The sequence below is a fragment of the Alligator sinensis genome, unplaced genomic scaffold (assembly GCF_000455745.1).
Source record: "Alligator sinensis unplaced genomic scaffold, ASM45574v1 scaffold203_2, whole genome shotgun sequence".
Taxonomy (NCBI): Eukaryota; Metazoa; Chordata; order Crocodylia; family Alligatoridae; genus Alligator; species Alligator sinensis.
This window is the reverse complement of record NW_005843264.1, coordinates 220,997-237,482: the sequence shown is the minus strand read 5'-3', so window position 1 is coordinate 237,482 and position 16,486 is coordinate 220,997. Positions and strand designations below refer to the sequence as shown.

Here is a 16,486-nt window from a genome sequence, read left to right as displayed (position 1 = left end):
CGCCTTTTGGCCCCCCCCGGGCGGCACCCGCCAGCCCAGGCTCTGGGTAGCTGCTGCCAGCCACAGAGCCCAGGATGCCTTCAGCAGGGCTTGCAACCTCCCAGCTGCCTGCTGGGAACAGCCTCAGCTCCATGGCTGGCAGCAGCTACCTCCTTTTCTCTCTCTCTCTCGCCCTCTTTTCCTCTCTCTCAGCCTCTTTTCCTCCTCTCAAAACTATGGAAGCATTGTGCGACGCTTTAAATTCCCCAGTAATAATTTGGCATGCCACACTTTGCACGGCACTGGGTTCAGCCCTCCTAGCTTTGGCTAGCATCACCCCTAGTCCAGGTACAAACTTGAGTTGTGCACCCCTTATGTAAAAGATGGTAACCCTACCCACACCAGATCAGACATCTGTCATATCACCGCCTTATATACACAGCCCTTCTTCCAACATATGGCACACATTAGTCTATAAATATAAAATCCCATGGAAAATTGAGTGTTCGTGTCCTTATTAAAATTTTCAAAAGTTAGGGGGTACTTGCTGCTTAAAAGGTTGAGAAACACTGCCCTAAAGTGTCTTGTGATACTCAAGAGGGAAGGCTGATGGTCCAAGTTGACCTTCCATTCAATGAAGCAACAAAGCTGCTGAGTCCCAGCCCAACACTGTCCTTCCTGTCTAGTTGCTACAACCAGGTCCCCAGTGGCATCACAGTACTTTCTCAGCCTCTAATCAGACCAGTGGGCGATCTGCAGGACCTCAGGGACTGGGGGTCACTGCTGCTGATCAATGGGGACATCTGAATGGCCAGCCTCAAATCCCAGTTCTTTGCTGAGGGTGACTCCACTGGACTCTGCAGGCTCCCACCCCCCTGCACTGGAGTGATGGGCAGGGCATGTGTGCATGGACCAACCTCATCCTCTGCCTGGGCCAGCTCCTTCTTGAGTTCCTCCACTCGCAAGCGCAGCTTCTTCACCTCACCCTCATGCTGCTCCACACGGCGGTTGGCATGAGCCAGCTCAGCTGTCTTCTCCTGGTATTGCTTCTTCAGCTTGGTATGGATGTGCTTCAAGTCAGCCAGCTCCTATGAGGGGGTGGTGGTGATTAGGGCATAAGTAGCGCTCAGGTCAGAGCGGGCACAAGAGATGTGTGATTAATCCATGGGACTGATAACCCTCTGCTGTCCTGTGGCCTCTTGAAGGCTCTCCAAGCACTGCACACATGCTAGCAATGAAGTGAGATTCCTACTGCCTCCCCACTTAGGTGGCTCAGCACAGTTATTCCTCTTTTAAAGATGAGGAAACTGAGTCACAGACAGGGGACATGACTTACTCAAGATCACATATAGCCACTGAGCTCCAGAAAGGGAACTGAGCTCAAGTCCTGTACTCTAACCACTGTGTCTCATCTGTATTTTCTTTAGTAAACTTGTTCCACCTGATTTCTTAAAGTGGTAGGTCACAAATGGATTTCAGGGGGTTACAATCATAAAGAACAGAGGTTATAGATGGGCTGACTTGTTAGCAATGCCACCACTGCCTGACATGAGAGGAGCCGGGATCTCTTCTCCCACCCATTCAGGGCATCCCATGTCTTCTGTATAATCCTGCCACACTGAGCATGTACATGTGGACAGGGACATGCCTCCAGAGCCTGAGCTAGAACTAGGGCACCACTGCCCTAAGGCTGTTGAGAAAGAAGCAAAGAGTGGGGCTGGAAGTGTCAAGCAGGGACATGGTTTTATTACCTAGAAGCCCAAAGCCAGCTAGGGAACAGTGGGAAGAGCTGTAGGCACCAAGTACTCTCTGGTATCAAAGGGTCAAGTTCACTCTTGGCCTGTGGGGTTTCCTTAGGCAACAGTCTTCTCCTGAGGTCCTGACAGCCAAGCCCCACTGTTACTGGTGCCCATGCCAGGGCCTGCCCCTGACAGCCTCACCTTGTTTTTCTCAAAGAGCTCAGTCTGGATGGTTTTGAGATCAGTGTCCAGTGCACTGGCTGTCTGCCGGCGTTTTCGGGCCAGCACCTCCTCCAGGTCCTCAATCTGAGCCCGCAACTTCTTGTTCTCCCGCTCCAGGTTCAGCTTCTCTGTCTCAAGGCGCTCGCGCTTCCCCCATTCTGCTGCATTCTCTGCTTGCAGCCGCTCCATCTGGGAGGGCCGGGTTGGGGATGGACAGAAAGAGAGACAGAGACACACATATGCCATGCCAAGCCAGAGGGTAACTGTGTATTAGTTACTAAAGGTCAACCCAAGTAGCCCACAGAGGTGCCCTTCCTGTGCATGATGTTACCCCTTCTCCCACCACGGGCCTTTGTTAGGACTAGAACTCAAGGTCAAGACAGAGGCCTCTTCCACTTTAGCCACTGGAGTAATTCCCCTGCCTGGCAGCAGAACAGTTCTCTTTTCCCTGTGGGCCAGGCATGAGAGGGAGATATCACTTGACTGGTGGTTATAGGAATTTCCCCCATGGAAGTGCAGAACCCCAACCTCAGTCCAAGCTGGATTTGGGAAACGTGCACGTGTTGGAGGCTCACTGATAAGCAAAGCATATGGACAATAGGAGTCAACCCAGCTGGCTGCTGGCCCAGGGTGTTCCAGTGTTAACATCCAGGGTGTATGTACTCAGTGCAGCCATGGATCAATCCTGACACTAATACAAGAAAAGCCAGCATCTATCTTCACTCAGCTACTCCTCATCTCCATTCTACTCTCACATGATACATGGGGCAGTCTAAACTGGACCAGAACCAAGGCAGATGTGCCCTAGCAACCTGTTCCACTTCTGAATCTCCACACCCAGCTCTGCCAGCAGCCTCAACTCCAAGCTGCACTCTTGGTTATTACCAGCCCACAGGGGCCTCTGCCAATGCCCCCTATCCTGACCTGCAACACAAGCTGTCCCAGTCCTGTTGCTCCACAGCTCTGCTGAGACTCTCAGCCCCCACCACAGAACTCCCTGCTGTCCCAGCCTTGGCTCCTCACATACTTGTCAATGCTCTCCTGTCCTGCCCTGCATTTGTCCACCAGGCTCTGCCAATGCATCTCTACCCTGACCTAGAGCACCCCCTGTCGTCCAAGACCAAAGCCTTGTTCCACAAGACACTGCTGTGCTGACTGTCCAGAACCCAAGTGAGGATGTGATGTTCAGGACAGCGTGGGGTTGGCCCCCCTCCTAAATCCCACCCTCTTTACTCTTTAAGATCAGCCTGAATTTTCCCCTCACAGTCTCATCTGCCTCTCTTTAGTTCTGTGTTGTTCTCTACTCTCCCAAATGCCTCCAGTCCCTTCTGCTGCCTGTGAAATGCCTCTGCCACTTCCAAGGTTCAATGAAAGACCCATTTCCTCAGCAAAGCATTCAAGCCCTTGTGACGCCCCACACTCAGAGGGAACTTCATTTTGTTTTGTTCTGTTGTTGTTCCCAGGTGCCTATGCATCATAAAGCAGGGACTAGGACCTGGTATCCACATGGCCCCCATCTACTACTGACCAACACCCAGTACAGTCAGACTGCTCTCTAGTCGGGTAACATGGGAAGCCCCAAAGCAGAAAGGCAGGATTGTCCCTCCTCTGCTAGAATGGATGGCAGTACTGAGCTACCTTGCATGGGTGCTCTAAGGCTAAACACATTACTGAATAGGCAGTGCTCAGGGATGGGGGCTGTATTGGGACCCTGCTTCCACTGGTTCAAGCTATTCTGTTAACAAATTTGGGTTGAGATGATGAGATCAGGGGCCTGGATGTCCCATTCTCACTCATCTTCTTGTGAGTTGAGCCTCCAGAGACTTCTAGGAGCCTGAAGCATTTCAGCCCTAAGGGGGTGATGGTACCTCCTGCATACACCCCACACCCTCACCTCTGTGCGAAGCTCTGCCAGCTTCTTGTCCATGCTGGAGCGGGCCCCCAGCTCATCCTCCAGGTCCTCTGAGATCCGCCCCAGTTCATCCTGGTGGAGCTCCTTCAGGATGTTCAGCTATAGGGAGATGGAGACATGCAGAGGGGGTTCTGCAGCCTACTTGCACTGTGGACCACCATACTGGCATTAAGTCCTGGCTGAATAGGGAACCAGCAGGTGTGAAGATATCACAGGAAACAGCCTGGGACTCCTGCTTCCTGATAGAGACCTGGAAGGACGTGGGAGGTAGCTGCACTCACTGGCATTTGAACCTGCTCTAATGCCACACACTCTGCAGGAAATCCTGCCGCTGCAGCAGATCAAGGACTGGCCTGAAGATGTAGGATGACTGGCACCTCTGAGTGGGCTCACAGTCACTACACAGGCCAGTAAGGAATTGTCTCCTGAGTGAACCCTGTCCTGCCCCTACCTTCTGACTCAGTGACTGTAGCAAGGACACTCAAGTCAAACTTTACTGAGGGCCACTGGCAAGGTGCTACTTCTGATAGAAGACTGCTGCTGGGGAGGGGGGGGAGGATCTGCTCCGATTGGGTGTGATCTGCAGCACTTTTGCAAGCAGGAAACCAAACTAACTCTGGATTAATAAATGGCCCTGCAGTGAGGATGTAGGACTCACTGTTCAGCTTTTCAAGTCCTTTTTTTGCTCAATAATGAATTATAGTGAGTACCAGAGATTGCCCTGGTGGGCTGCATCCGGCCCATGGAATGTATGCTGTACACCCCCATACTACCAAGGAGCTCACTTACATACCTAGTTAAGTCAATGGTGCCAATTAATGCTCTTCTCAGGCTTTGTGGAATGGTTTCCTGGAGCAGGGCCTCCCTCTAGTGGATACTAAACATTAGCTATCTCAGGTTACTCAAGACAGAGAAACACGATGAAACAATCTCCCACCTTCCTGTAACCTCTGGACTTTCAGAAATGGCCAGGTCAACTGTGCATGCCTCTCCTCTCTGCAAGCACAGACAAGATCATGACACATCTGAGCAACTTTCTGTCCCTGGCTCCTCTCTGGGACTTGGGGGCATGTTTGCATGGCACTGTACAGTGCTCAGGAGCACCACTGAGAAAACAGGCTAGAACAATGGGCAGCTGTTCTCCTGAGCAAACCTGATCCCCACAGTGGTGCTGGGTGCACACCTAGAAGGAGCTACATGGCATGTGCAATGCAGGACAGATCAAATTCCTCAGCACTGTTGGACGTGATATAGGCATCCCTGGGACACCTGGGATGTGGTCAGACCATCTTGCTCACCTGTTTGAGCACTTCTTGCTTGTTTTTGTTCAGCTCCTCATACTTGATTTTCCACTGGCTGAGCTCACCCTCCAGCTTCTCGATGTTCTTGCTGAGTGACAATTTATCCCTAAAACAGAGGCAACAGGGTATGGGGGGACAAGATCTAATAGAGCTAAGATAAGGCTCCCACTTCTTCCAGCACCTGGCCCCAGGGCGATCCCAGGGACTGAAGTCTACTCCTAGGGGCATACATCTTTTAAATGGCACCCTAAAGACCACTTGTGGGCATGCCAGATTGCAACTGGTACCATGGGTGATGATATGGACTCTGCAGTCTTGGGAGAGAAGGATTATTTTCTTCCTAGGGTATCAAAGTATATATCTACATCTACAAGAGTGGAGATAAGTCATTTGCCCATTAAGACTGTTGGGAAAGAATCTCAGCTGGTGTAAACCAGCATAATACCACTCAACATATTGGCATAGTTATTTTTTTTCCGCAGATACCAGCCGTGAGTTTAGGTTTGGTTTGCATAAAACTTCCCTTTGGCTTGGTCAACTGGATTTTTCTCCATTTGAATTTTGGGCCCAAAAACTCAGTGGAAAGCACAGAGCTCCCCCTGGCTTCAGACTGTTAACAGGAGCAGCCATGAACCACATCATATGTGTGTTAGCTTGAGATCACTTGAGGGGTCTTCAAGTTTTAGGGAACCTGAGAGTCAAGCAGCCAGCAGGTGCTTGATTGTGGCAACTATTTTAAAACACTGGCTGCCTATATAAATACAGCAGTTTTCTGCTGGCAGTAAAGGCAGAAACATTGCCTAGCTGAGCTGCAGCAGGAACAACCATGAGGTAAGGGCAAGAACTGATGGGGATGGCTAGGAGGCTCTTGGTCTTGGGCATGACCTAAAACTGCACCCTGCTGGGAATGGGTGGCCTGGTAGGGCTCCTGGTGATGTGGGAGTCCCCAGGAAGTGCCAGGCCAGTTACCACCTTGGTGAAAGGTAGGCTGGGGTGCCTTAACCCTTATCCCCAAAACTGTGGGTACAGCTATGGCCACCTGAGCCCAAAGAGGGATAAGATCCAGATGGGGCCAGGCACAGGAGAGGGAAACCCTGAAGCCCTGAAGGATGGGGTAGATGTGTAACCCTACAGAGGGGGTGGTAGGGAGGGCCTAGAAGAGGATTGAGTAGGGCTGAGGGTCAGCCTAAAGAGCAGCCCAGATGGGGTGTGCTGAGTAGGGGTGTGGGACAGCCTGAAGGGCAGCACATGGGCCAACCCCCTGGAGAGCAAGTTGAGAAGTGTGGAGCCCCAGAAAGGCTCCACAGAGGGCTGGTGGCCCAGTGTATGTTTATGTAAAGCTGCCCCAGGAGGGGCCAGGGCAAGCTTGGCTCAGGTCAGGAACTTGGCTGGCCACTACCCAGGTGAAGGTCACAGGAGAGGCCCAAAAGACTGTACATCTGCCACCCAAGGTGTGATCTAGATAAAGCCTATGGCCTACAGGAGCCACTTCAAAAGGGAGGAGGGCAGGACAAGTTCTTGATGTGAGAGAGGGTAGAGTGCGAGAGGCCCTAGTGAGAGGAGGGCAGAGTGAATGTGCATGGGCAACTGGTGCCACCTTAGTTGCATGCCTTCCCCAGCGACCAGTCAGTGACCGGTGGGGTCCTCTTGCGGCTGATTCTGTTTTGAGAACAGCAAAGTTGTGGCAGGTGAGACTGGGCAGACTGCCCCATAGAAGGTGGGTGGGCCGGCATGAGACCTGGCTTCAAGAGCTGCCCCCGTCACACTGAGGCACATCTCAAGTTCAGTGCCTAGCTGCCTAGGCTACATATTAGCCCCCTGCCCTGCCTTGTGTGTCACATGACTGCACAGGAAGTGATGTAGCAGGGTGCACTCACTCCCGCTCTTTCAGCAGCACTTTCTGGGACTCATCCAGCCTCAGCTTCAGGGCAGTCACTTTGGTGGCATCTTCCTCAATGACGCTCATGTCCTCCCAGAGCAGTCGGTTCCTCTCCTGGCGGGTGAAGGAAGTCCGGACGCTGACCACACTCCGCTGGTCCCATTCAGACCCTTCTTGTTTGCTCTTCAGTATGTTTTCCATCAGCTCAAACTCCTGGAAGGATGCATGTTAGCCAAGAAGAAGGACCGTCACAACTGTGCTGCGGTGTGCCAGAGCTTTCTCAAACCATCCATACAGACACAGCAGAGACCCAGCAACCTACCAGCTTCCTTCTCACACCCCTTATATTCTTTGAGACCACCTCTGCCCAGCTACTATTACTGTGGCCCTGCCCCCTGTCATGTAGGCTACTCAGGAACCCCCCTGGATTTCCCCTTGCTGTGCAACCTGTGCCAATAGCATGTGACCCCCGCCCCCCCAGCCCTCATTGAGATGCATGGAACCCCAGTTTCCCCTGCTGTGGCAGTGAGAGAGGCAGCTGCCGGGAGCCATGACCTGCATATTCACCACCTGTGGTTTGCATGCAGTCTGTGGGCTGTCAGCTGGACAACCCAACCCATAGATCTGTTTTGCTGTGGATCACGAAGATCCTGGTTCAACAGGGTCAATCTCTACGGCATGGTGACCCCAAGACCAAAGTAGTATGCGTGCCTGGACACAGAGGGATTTCAGCGCTTCCTGCAAATCATGGCTGGGCTGCACAGCTACTGTACAATGGAAGGGGTGTGGCACTCACCAGCCTATCAGCCAGCCTTATAACTACCATATAGGTGAGGCCAGTGGACTCGCCTTGTACCAATGTAACCGTGCCACAGGAATGTAGGACTGGAAGGGGCTTTGGGGGCCTTAAAGTCCAATCCTCTGCAATTGTAAGCAATTGTATAAGTTGCAAATGAATCACAAAATCCTCTGACCATAGCCACAAAGCTCCTCATAAAAACCCCTGCAAAGTGCAATAGGTAAAGAGGAGGGGAGAGAAAGGATTCCCCCAGTGCCCTGACCACTGCAGTGGCAGGGAATCTGTTAGGACAGAATATGAACAGATGCTCCTAGAAGAGAAATAGGCCCCAAAATACTAAGGAAAGCACACTAAGGATGCATCTACATGTGCATTTAAGGTGCAGCAATAAACTTTGGCACATATTGTGCTGGAGTGTATTGCTCCTGGGCACAATGTTTCAACATGCACCCAGGCCTGCAGCACACTGAGCTGGGCTGGAGCAGCCCCAGTTTGCAGGTGTCCAGGGGTGAGTCTGCCAGCCTGGTGCTGCTCTGACCTGGCTCAACATGCTGCGGAGGAGCGGGTTGAGGCATGAGGATGCTTCACTGTGGAGGCTAGCCAGCAGGCAGCTTCCACACTGAAGCACCCTTGTGACCCAACAAGCCCTGTCAATGTCTACACGTGTGTTGCTATAGAGTAAAAAACTCTGCCACAGGATAGTACTTGTATTTACAAAATACAAACCTATGGCAGAGTTAATTAGTTTCCTCTGTCTTAATAGCACTGCATGCATAGACACTGAAATGTTTACTGTGGAGCTAATTTGGCAACTGCAGTAAATGTCTCATGTAGATGCGCCCTAGATGGTTACTCCAGTTTAGTTATACCACTTCAGTGGCAAAGAGATGTTGCATTTATCCTGGGATAAGACATTTTACCCCAGGACAAAATGCCGTTGTGGTGACATCCATGTCCATTTGTCATATTGAATGAAATAGTTTGAATGTTTGTAAAGGTTGCCCATTAGCCAGTTTCAGGAAGAAGATAGGATCTATCTCCTTATCTAGCTCATTGTTTTGGAGCTACGTGCGAAATGTCCTGACTTCGCCTAAAACCTTAATCTAAATTGTACCTTTAGAAGTTTTTTACAAAGAAAGTAAATGTCCTAAATTCCGAGAAATCAAAGCCTGGGGCCTTTTAACCAGACTGGTAAAAAGAAAAGAGTATTTACAGTGATATGGAAGTCTCCCCAAGAATAATTTAAAAAATGCTCAACAAAGGTAATTTCTGTTGAGTAAGATCCGAGCCCAAATTTGGGAGTTATGATGAATTGAGTAGGAGGAGCCCAATGACGGCAGCTCACTCAATAAAAACCTGTAACTTACTGTCCCAATTTGGAGGTGACTTCACTTGCAGAACAACGAAGGAAGAATCGCAAGTATAAGTTCAGATTAGATTGATCGCCTAATCAAGCCTCTCCGTGAACACGAATCTCTTAGTTCACGCTGAAGCCGCGGAGCGCCCGAAAGGGACTGAAGGAAGGGGACGTAGTCCTATCACTGGTGAGCCCAGCTCATTGAATCGTATTGCTGAGGCCAGCCTATTGAACCGTACTACTGAGGCCAACCCATTGAATCGTACTACTGAGGAATGAAACCATATTTGGGTATTTGGCTTCTCGGAATTCTAGGATTGTAAGTATATTATGAAAAATAACAGTATTGATTCAAATTTAACTTTTAGTTGTAATTGTAGTTGTTTTTGTAACACTAATTCTTATAGCATTGTTTGGGAAGGAAGTGCATTTGGAGCATTGTTTCTGATATATGTAATTATTGTGTTTTTAATGTTTGTGGTGTTTCTTAAAGCTAAGCAGTGTTATATACGTAGCAAAGAGTTTTAAAATAAAATTGTGTTGTATAAATTAAGTGTGTAATCATTGTGAAACCGTGCAATCAGCTAACTACTCCCCCAGCCAGTGCATCAAAACGTATCAGTAAATTGTGTGGGATTTTCTCTATTCCATAACCCACTAGAGACACCATTGTTCTGGGATAAATCGTTAAAAAGTTTGCCAGATAAGAGGTAGTTAACAGTTTATCTCAGGATATTGCAACATTTGTCTGTACAGTTATCCCAGGATTGCATTACTGACCCAATGGCAGAAAAGCAGCACTTTATTTAGCTGCTCACTAAACATGGATTAGAAGGGTGATGTGTATATATACGAATCCTGGGATATTTTTGTTCTGGGACAAACTCAGATACAACTTGACCAGGGACAAATGCAACTTCTGATCCTATCTTTCCTTGCACTAAGCCAGTTAAAACCAGCACAAAACTGCGTGGCCAAGCCTACAATAATGATATTATTTTAGGCTAGCACTCTCCACCCTGAGTGGTCCCAGAGCTCTCCACTAACTGACTGCATCAGTCATGAGAGCACAGGTCTAGGTTTAATATGAGCCCAGGAAACCTTAATTGTTTAAGTACAAGTATAATTTATCTTGATCAAATATAAAAACATTGCAAGTTGTTTTAGGTGAAAAGCCACAAGTTACAAGCTTATGTCAGTTCCCCAGTTCTTTGTCAATACAAAGCTGAAATATTTTAAGAAATGCTGAGAAAGCTGCAGCAGCTGCCAGGAAGAGAATGCCAGCATGCAAGAATGTGTTGATGAGGTCAGTAGGTATTTTTATCAGAGATAATTTCTGCTGATTGTGGGCCTTGTGTCTGTTACCTCAGCTGGAGAGTTGGCAGCAAAAATCCCCGACTGTCCCTGATTTTCCCAATTCTGAAAGAACATTTGATCTGTGGTCAACTCAGCTGATGTGGCAAAATAAAGGGTTATTCAGCAGTTGATCTTCCCACCCTGATGTAAGGCCTAAGTACTGCCCACAAAGGGGATTGAGCCACAGTGATGATCCCATACACTGGGATACATTTAACTGACCCCAAATCCACAAAAGAGGTCCCTGAGGAAGCACCCATGGGAAACAATCCTTATTAAAGTTAAGCTATTGTGGGAGAGAACTGGGGCTCTTGCTCTCTCCTGCCCTGAACAGCCTGAGCAACACACACGCCCCTTTCCAGGCTATGCCATCCAGGGGAAGTAGTGAAAGACCTAAGCTGGGGAGACAGTCAGCCTGACCCACTTCCAACCTGAGGAAAGAGCCCACATGTATGATAAGCTCTGACCAGCCAATACCACCTGGTCCTGGCTAGCAAATAACAATTGTGTGAGTTAAAGACATGAAGGAATGAAGCAAAAGTTCAAGCTCATAATGACCACCTTTGTTTTAATAAAGGGGCACCCATCTTCTCTTTTTCCCTTAGCATGTGTGAATGCATTGGTGATTGTGGGAACTCCTGCCACTGAATTGGCCAGTAGAGTTTGTAGTGCTATTCAGAAGATGTTAGTTTGTGTACTCTAACCATCACCTCTAAGCTAAGTCTGTGGAAAGATTCTGAACCAGAAAGAATTACTGGGTACCTAAGTAGACTAAGGCAGACAAGGTTCTTTGGGTAAATCTGGTATCTTTTATTAAACCAACTCAAATAGTTGGAACAATTCAAGTTGGGTATAAATACACTTCGTCAGGCTGAGTTTGCAGAGAAGAATTTTTCCAACTACTTGAGTTGGTCTAATAAATGATATCAGATTTACCCAAAGAACCTTGTCTGCCTATGCCCTTAGACCAACACAGCTACAACCTATACCCACGTAAGTAGACTAAGGCACCTATGTGTGGTTCTATTCCACGCTGTTCAAGCCTTAAAAATCTATTCATTTATCTACTCTTGCAGTACACCATCATCATTCTAACCCTTATGACAGGCTTTCAAAAAAGCAGCTAAGAGAAGAAGGATCTACCCACCTTGTATATTAGCTGTTTCTTAGGGACTTGAGCACCTAATAGGTAGAACAGTCTAGCCATTTGTGTTACTGTGATTAGGAGGGGAACAAAAGTAATATCCAAGTACCAAGACTGAAGGAGGAAGTGTTAAAGTTAAGTTGCCTGAGCACTCAGATCTTTGTACTTCTTTAATGTGCTCAAGACCAGATTATTGTCAGCTTGGCAAAAGCCGAATACCAGAACAGATACCTGGGTCCTGTGAACACTTAAATCTTTTATCTTTCACTAGCTAAATTACCACCCTGTATTTGCTATATTAGCTTGAAGTGCTTGACTAATAGAAAAATGCCTCTTCCTTTCTCCCAAAACAATGCTAACACACAGTAATTTCTTCTGTCACCTCATGATGCAATGGTGATTACCTGCTGTCTTAATATAGCAATTGGCTCTCCTGATTTATCAATTTAATCATAACTGACCTTAATTTGATCATTGCATTGCTCTTTAATTTGCTTAGTAAAGCTGTAGCAAATGAGCTCAGCAATATGCTTGCTTAGGTTTGTATCTGCTTGCTCATCTTTTTAAATAAAATCCATAAAAAGGACATGGGAGCAGTCTATTCCCTTAAACTGTAACTTTATGAGTCACAGTGCTGGCCCCTCAGTCTCGCATGACTGGTGCCTGGTAAGGATCTGAGTTTGCCTTTTGGATAGAACCCTAATTTCAGTATTCCTCAACAACGGAAGAAATTGATGCCAAATTGGTTTCTGTAAGGAAGATCTACTTCTATCTTAGCTGACTGCACCTAGCAGCTGGTACAGAACAGGAAAGTAACCACAGATCTTCCTCAGAGTGGCAAAAGAGAAGCTCTTTTTTCCCCACCCAGTTTCTGCTATAAGTGAACATATATATGGATTTATAATTGCCTAAAGATCAAAGGGAACAAAATAATAATTTCTTGGGTGTGACTAACTGAAAACTAAGTGAATAGGAAAATCAGTGGTTCTTTAGCTTAGGAGTGTTTGCTCAGCTTGCAGTGTTTTTACAACACTATAATTCAACTGTGTACAAGTCTTGAGAAACCATCAGCCCTGAGGAGAAGATTGTTTTTCCTGTTGCCTCAGAGGAAGTCATAAAACAGCACAATGGGAGAGAAAGCACTGAAGTTTACACCTGGACAAAGAAAACTAAGTACTAGTTCTTCCTGAGTCACTAGTACACCTAGTGACATTTATGCTTCCATTTGACATCACACTGCAAGTACACATCGACCATGAGTCATCCCACATTGCCCTTGCTTACAAAGACAACAAATGGTTGTTTCATTTGTGTTGGAACAACTGCATGGAGGTACCAAAGTCTGGCTCATTGGAATGGGAAGGTAGGACCTCTGTCAGCTGCAGGAACCTCTTTAAATTATTAGGTACAAAATGACAAGTTCTCTACCCCCAAAAGGGACCTTTTGGCAAATTATTTATAGCTCCCTTTTGCTGGGTGGGTTTTATTATTGGTCGTGTATGAAGGAACCAAGCAAATGGAAAGCTGGAAACAGATCAACAGTAAGGTGCAGACACACAGAGGTGACTTAGCTCATGCCTTTGATAAAGGATTTGAGAAGAAGGGTAAGAAAAATGATGAGATTTATGAATGGTGACTCATAGAAGCATAGATCCAAAAACTGTGAATCTGGAAAAAAATGCTTTCACTCAGAACCTGAAAGAAGGTGCAGCAGATTTCAGAGAACTGAGGCTCATTTATTGAGGGCAACTGATTCTCTAAAGGAGTCACCGAGACCAGAAATCCATAGCAAATTTCTCTTGCATAGGAAAGTAGGTCCACAGAGAACCACCGTAAAATGTGGGTGGAGGCAGTAGCCAGGATGCAGAGAACAACTACACAGAACAGCCCGGAGAACTAGATTTTGGCCAAGGGTAGTGAGACTCCTATTATAGAACTATGCTGTCGGTGCCTTAGGGTCCATTCGGTTTAAATCAAAGGGCAGTTTTAGAAGGTCTCATCCACACACACTGATCTGCACAGAACTCATTCATCTACCTCAGAAAGGTACGAGGCTGAGCTGACTCTAGGGATCCAGGGAATAGATTCACAGACTGCAGAGGCAGAGATTTCATAGCTAAAGGGGACATTCATGGTCATCTAGACTAATCATCTCTTCTAACTTCTCCCTGCCCCTCAAGTCTGTTCCTATTCTGGATCTCACCCCAACCCAGCCTAATAATGGCACTAGAACAGGCCTAGGCTATCTCCTCTCTGGGTGCAGGCACAGCAGACCTGGCCAGCTCTGGCAGCCCCTCTGCTGGCTTCCACCTTTTCTGTATTTTACATTCTGCTCAAAACCCACAGCCTGGGACCCCCAAATGGGAAGTACCTTAACATGTTCATTTATTTGACCGGGCAAAGTCCAACGGACACATTGACTTCTCACTATTTGAGCAGAAGGAAATTAAATTAACTTCAATTAAACTAACCCCCCTATGGGGATTGGCCTTAATGACATTTGAAGTCCCTTCCATACCTATAATTTTCCGATAGTCCCATGTAATTGCTAAGATTCCCCACACACCATACACAGAAGTTGGGACATGCTAAGTTATGGCTGCCAAAACCTCTACCTCTCTGTTGCATTACACTTTTACATCCAAAGACATTGAAATTAAGGCCACAAAGAGCCATATGTTGCACTGAATCAGAAAAAGGGCAATTTAGCAAGTTATGGGTTGTATAGGTGAGGAAACAAGTGTAAAGGTTGTATAGGTGAGTAAACAAAGGTGTGAATTTAAAGTGCACTGGCTACTCCACGTTACCTTCTTGTGTGGACACACTTAGTGAGACAAAGTTCTTTGGGTAAATGTGATATCTTTTATTAGATTAACTAAATAGTTGAGAAAATTGTTCTTTGCAAGCTTTTGGGCACAAAAACCGTTCTTTAGGCATATCGAGAGTCCGCTGGTGGTGAATTGAGTGAATTGTGAGAAACACTTAGTGCATACTCAAGTGCCTCCAACGGGAGTTAGCATCCTAGTGTGTTTGCAATTCACACCTAGCTGACTTTGCACTAACTTCCCCATGTAGACAAGCTGCTATAGTTGCCATAGGAACAGAATCTTTGAATGCTCTGATTTTTGTGCACATAAAATTACCAGCTCAATGATCCACTAAAACAGGACCTTGCTTTGAATTCACAGAACCGGGGAAGTTCACTGCTTTCCATCGAAGCTATTTGGCCTAATTGAGGAAGGACAATTCCTCTTAATTTTCTTTAGCAAAACTATCTATTCTTTTCACACTGCTCCTCTGGCAGATACTCCCCACTGAATGTATCTCAGATCAGTCATAATGACATGGCACCCCCTACATCCCATGCCCCTATTTATAGCTTGTTTTCATATAAATCCCCTGAACACCCAATACTGGATGCAGTGACAGACTCTGGCCCCCAGAGGTCAGTATCACATACCTAGGCTCTGGGATCAGGCACACAAGGGGGAAAGTGGACACAGCTGTTTAACAACTAAAACCCACTGCAGCTCTAGAGTTAGAGACTATCCCTTGTCTCTGGATTTGGAGAGACTGAGGGGTCTGGCAGGAATTGCAGGACAATGGAAATAAGCTAAGCCTGAAACAAAGGCCCAGCATGGCCCTCTGCCTGCCTGACAGTGGGAAGGAACAGTCATAAGCAGGGATCCTGGTTTTCTCTGTTTAAAAATTGCAAAGTCTCTGATTAAACCCTGCAAAAATCCATGATTAAAATGAAACACCATTATATATATAGGTATCAACTGAACACAATGTTTTATTGATATATTCACAATTCTAAACAATTTGGAAGCCTACCTGTGCCTCAATCACTATAATAAAATAAATTCTAAGTACCTATAAATTTTGGTATTTTTAGCATGGAAAATCAGAACTCCCCCTGCCCCCGTCACTCACCAGGACACAGGTCCAGGCCCCTCACTCCCAAGCTACAGCCCCCTGGGCCTGCTGGTGCCCCTCACTCCCACCCAGTTCTCCCCCCCCCACCCCTGCCAGAGGGGGCCCCCAGCTACCAAGGCTACAGGGCCAGGGACCTAGATCTGCAGCCCCCTGCTCCCCACTGCAGTGCCCAAACCCCGGCTGCTGCCCCTAGGAGACAGCAGCTGCAGCCCAGCTTCTCCTCCCCCTCCCCCACAGCTGGAGCCGAGTCTGGGGTGGGGGGGAGGACAGGTGTGGGCTACCTGCAGCAGGCTTGGACTCCTTGCCCTGCTGCCCTCGCTCCATGGCCTCCGCAGCCCAGTGGGTAGGACCCAGTATGGAAGGGCAGAACAGGGCTGCATGGGGAAGCTCGTTGCCTCTGCTGGGAGCTCCTCGCTGGCATGGCATGGTGCCCTCTCCCTGCCCAGCACCAGCAAGGGGCACAACTCCAGGCTGCCACCCACGCTGCTGTTAGGCAGGCAGGGGGCGTTTTGCCAGGGCAGCACAGGGTTTGCTGTAGCAAGGACCTTCCCCGCCCAGTCCTGCCTGCTGGGCTGTGAAGGCCCTGGAGGAAGGCAGCAGGGTGGGGAGCCTGATCCTGCAGCAGGCAGCCCGCCCCCACCCCACACACAAAGCTGGGTGGCATGTGCTTCCCATGCCCCCCCAGAAGTGCATGCAGCGGCAAGGAGCCAGCCCCACTCCTTTGCACCCCCGGATGAGCTGCCTGTGGCTTCATCCCCCTCCCCGCTGGGGCCCTACCGCTGCGCATTCCGGCCCTGCGCCCCAAGCCCCACACACTGCCCCAGCTGGGCATCAGCCCTAACCCCAGCCCTGCCCAACT

General features: G+C 48.2%; 1 protein-coding gene across 1 annotated transcript in view; it reads right to left on the bottom strand.

Moving 5' to 3' along the window:
- Nucleotides 1-741: 741 nt before the first annotated feature.
- Nucleotides 742-16,486, bottom strand: part of LOC102377074 (coiled-coil domain-containing protein 102A) — a gene marked incomplete at its 3' end in the record, with an annotated part of 54,547 nt that continues 38,802 nt past the window's right edge. The window contains exons 4-8 of the mRNA XM_025194620.1: nucleotides 7,031-7,245; nucleotides 5,151-5,259; nucleotides 3,835-3,951; nucleotides 1,920-2,129; nucleotides 742-1,067 (exon numbers count right to left, since the gene is read on the bottom strand). Coding sequence (XP_025050405.1) covers nucleotides 742-1,067; nucleotides 1,920-2,129; nucleotides 3,835-3,951; nucleotides 5,151-5,259; nucleotides 7,031-7,245 — 977 coding nt within the window. The remainder of the gene's footprint in view (nucleotides 1,068-1,919; nucleotides 2,130-3,834; nucleotides 3,952-5,150; nucleotides 5,260-7,030; nucleotides 7,246-16,486) is intronic.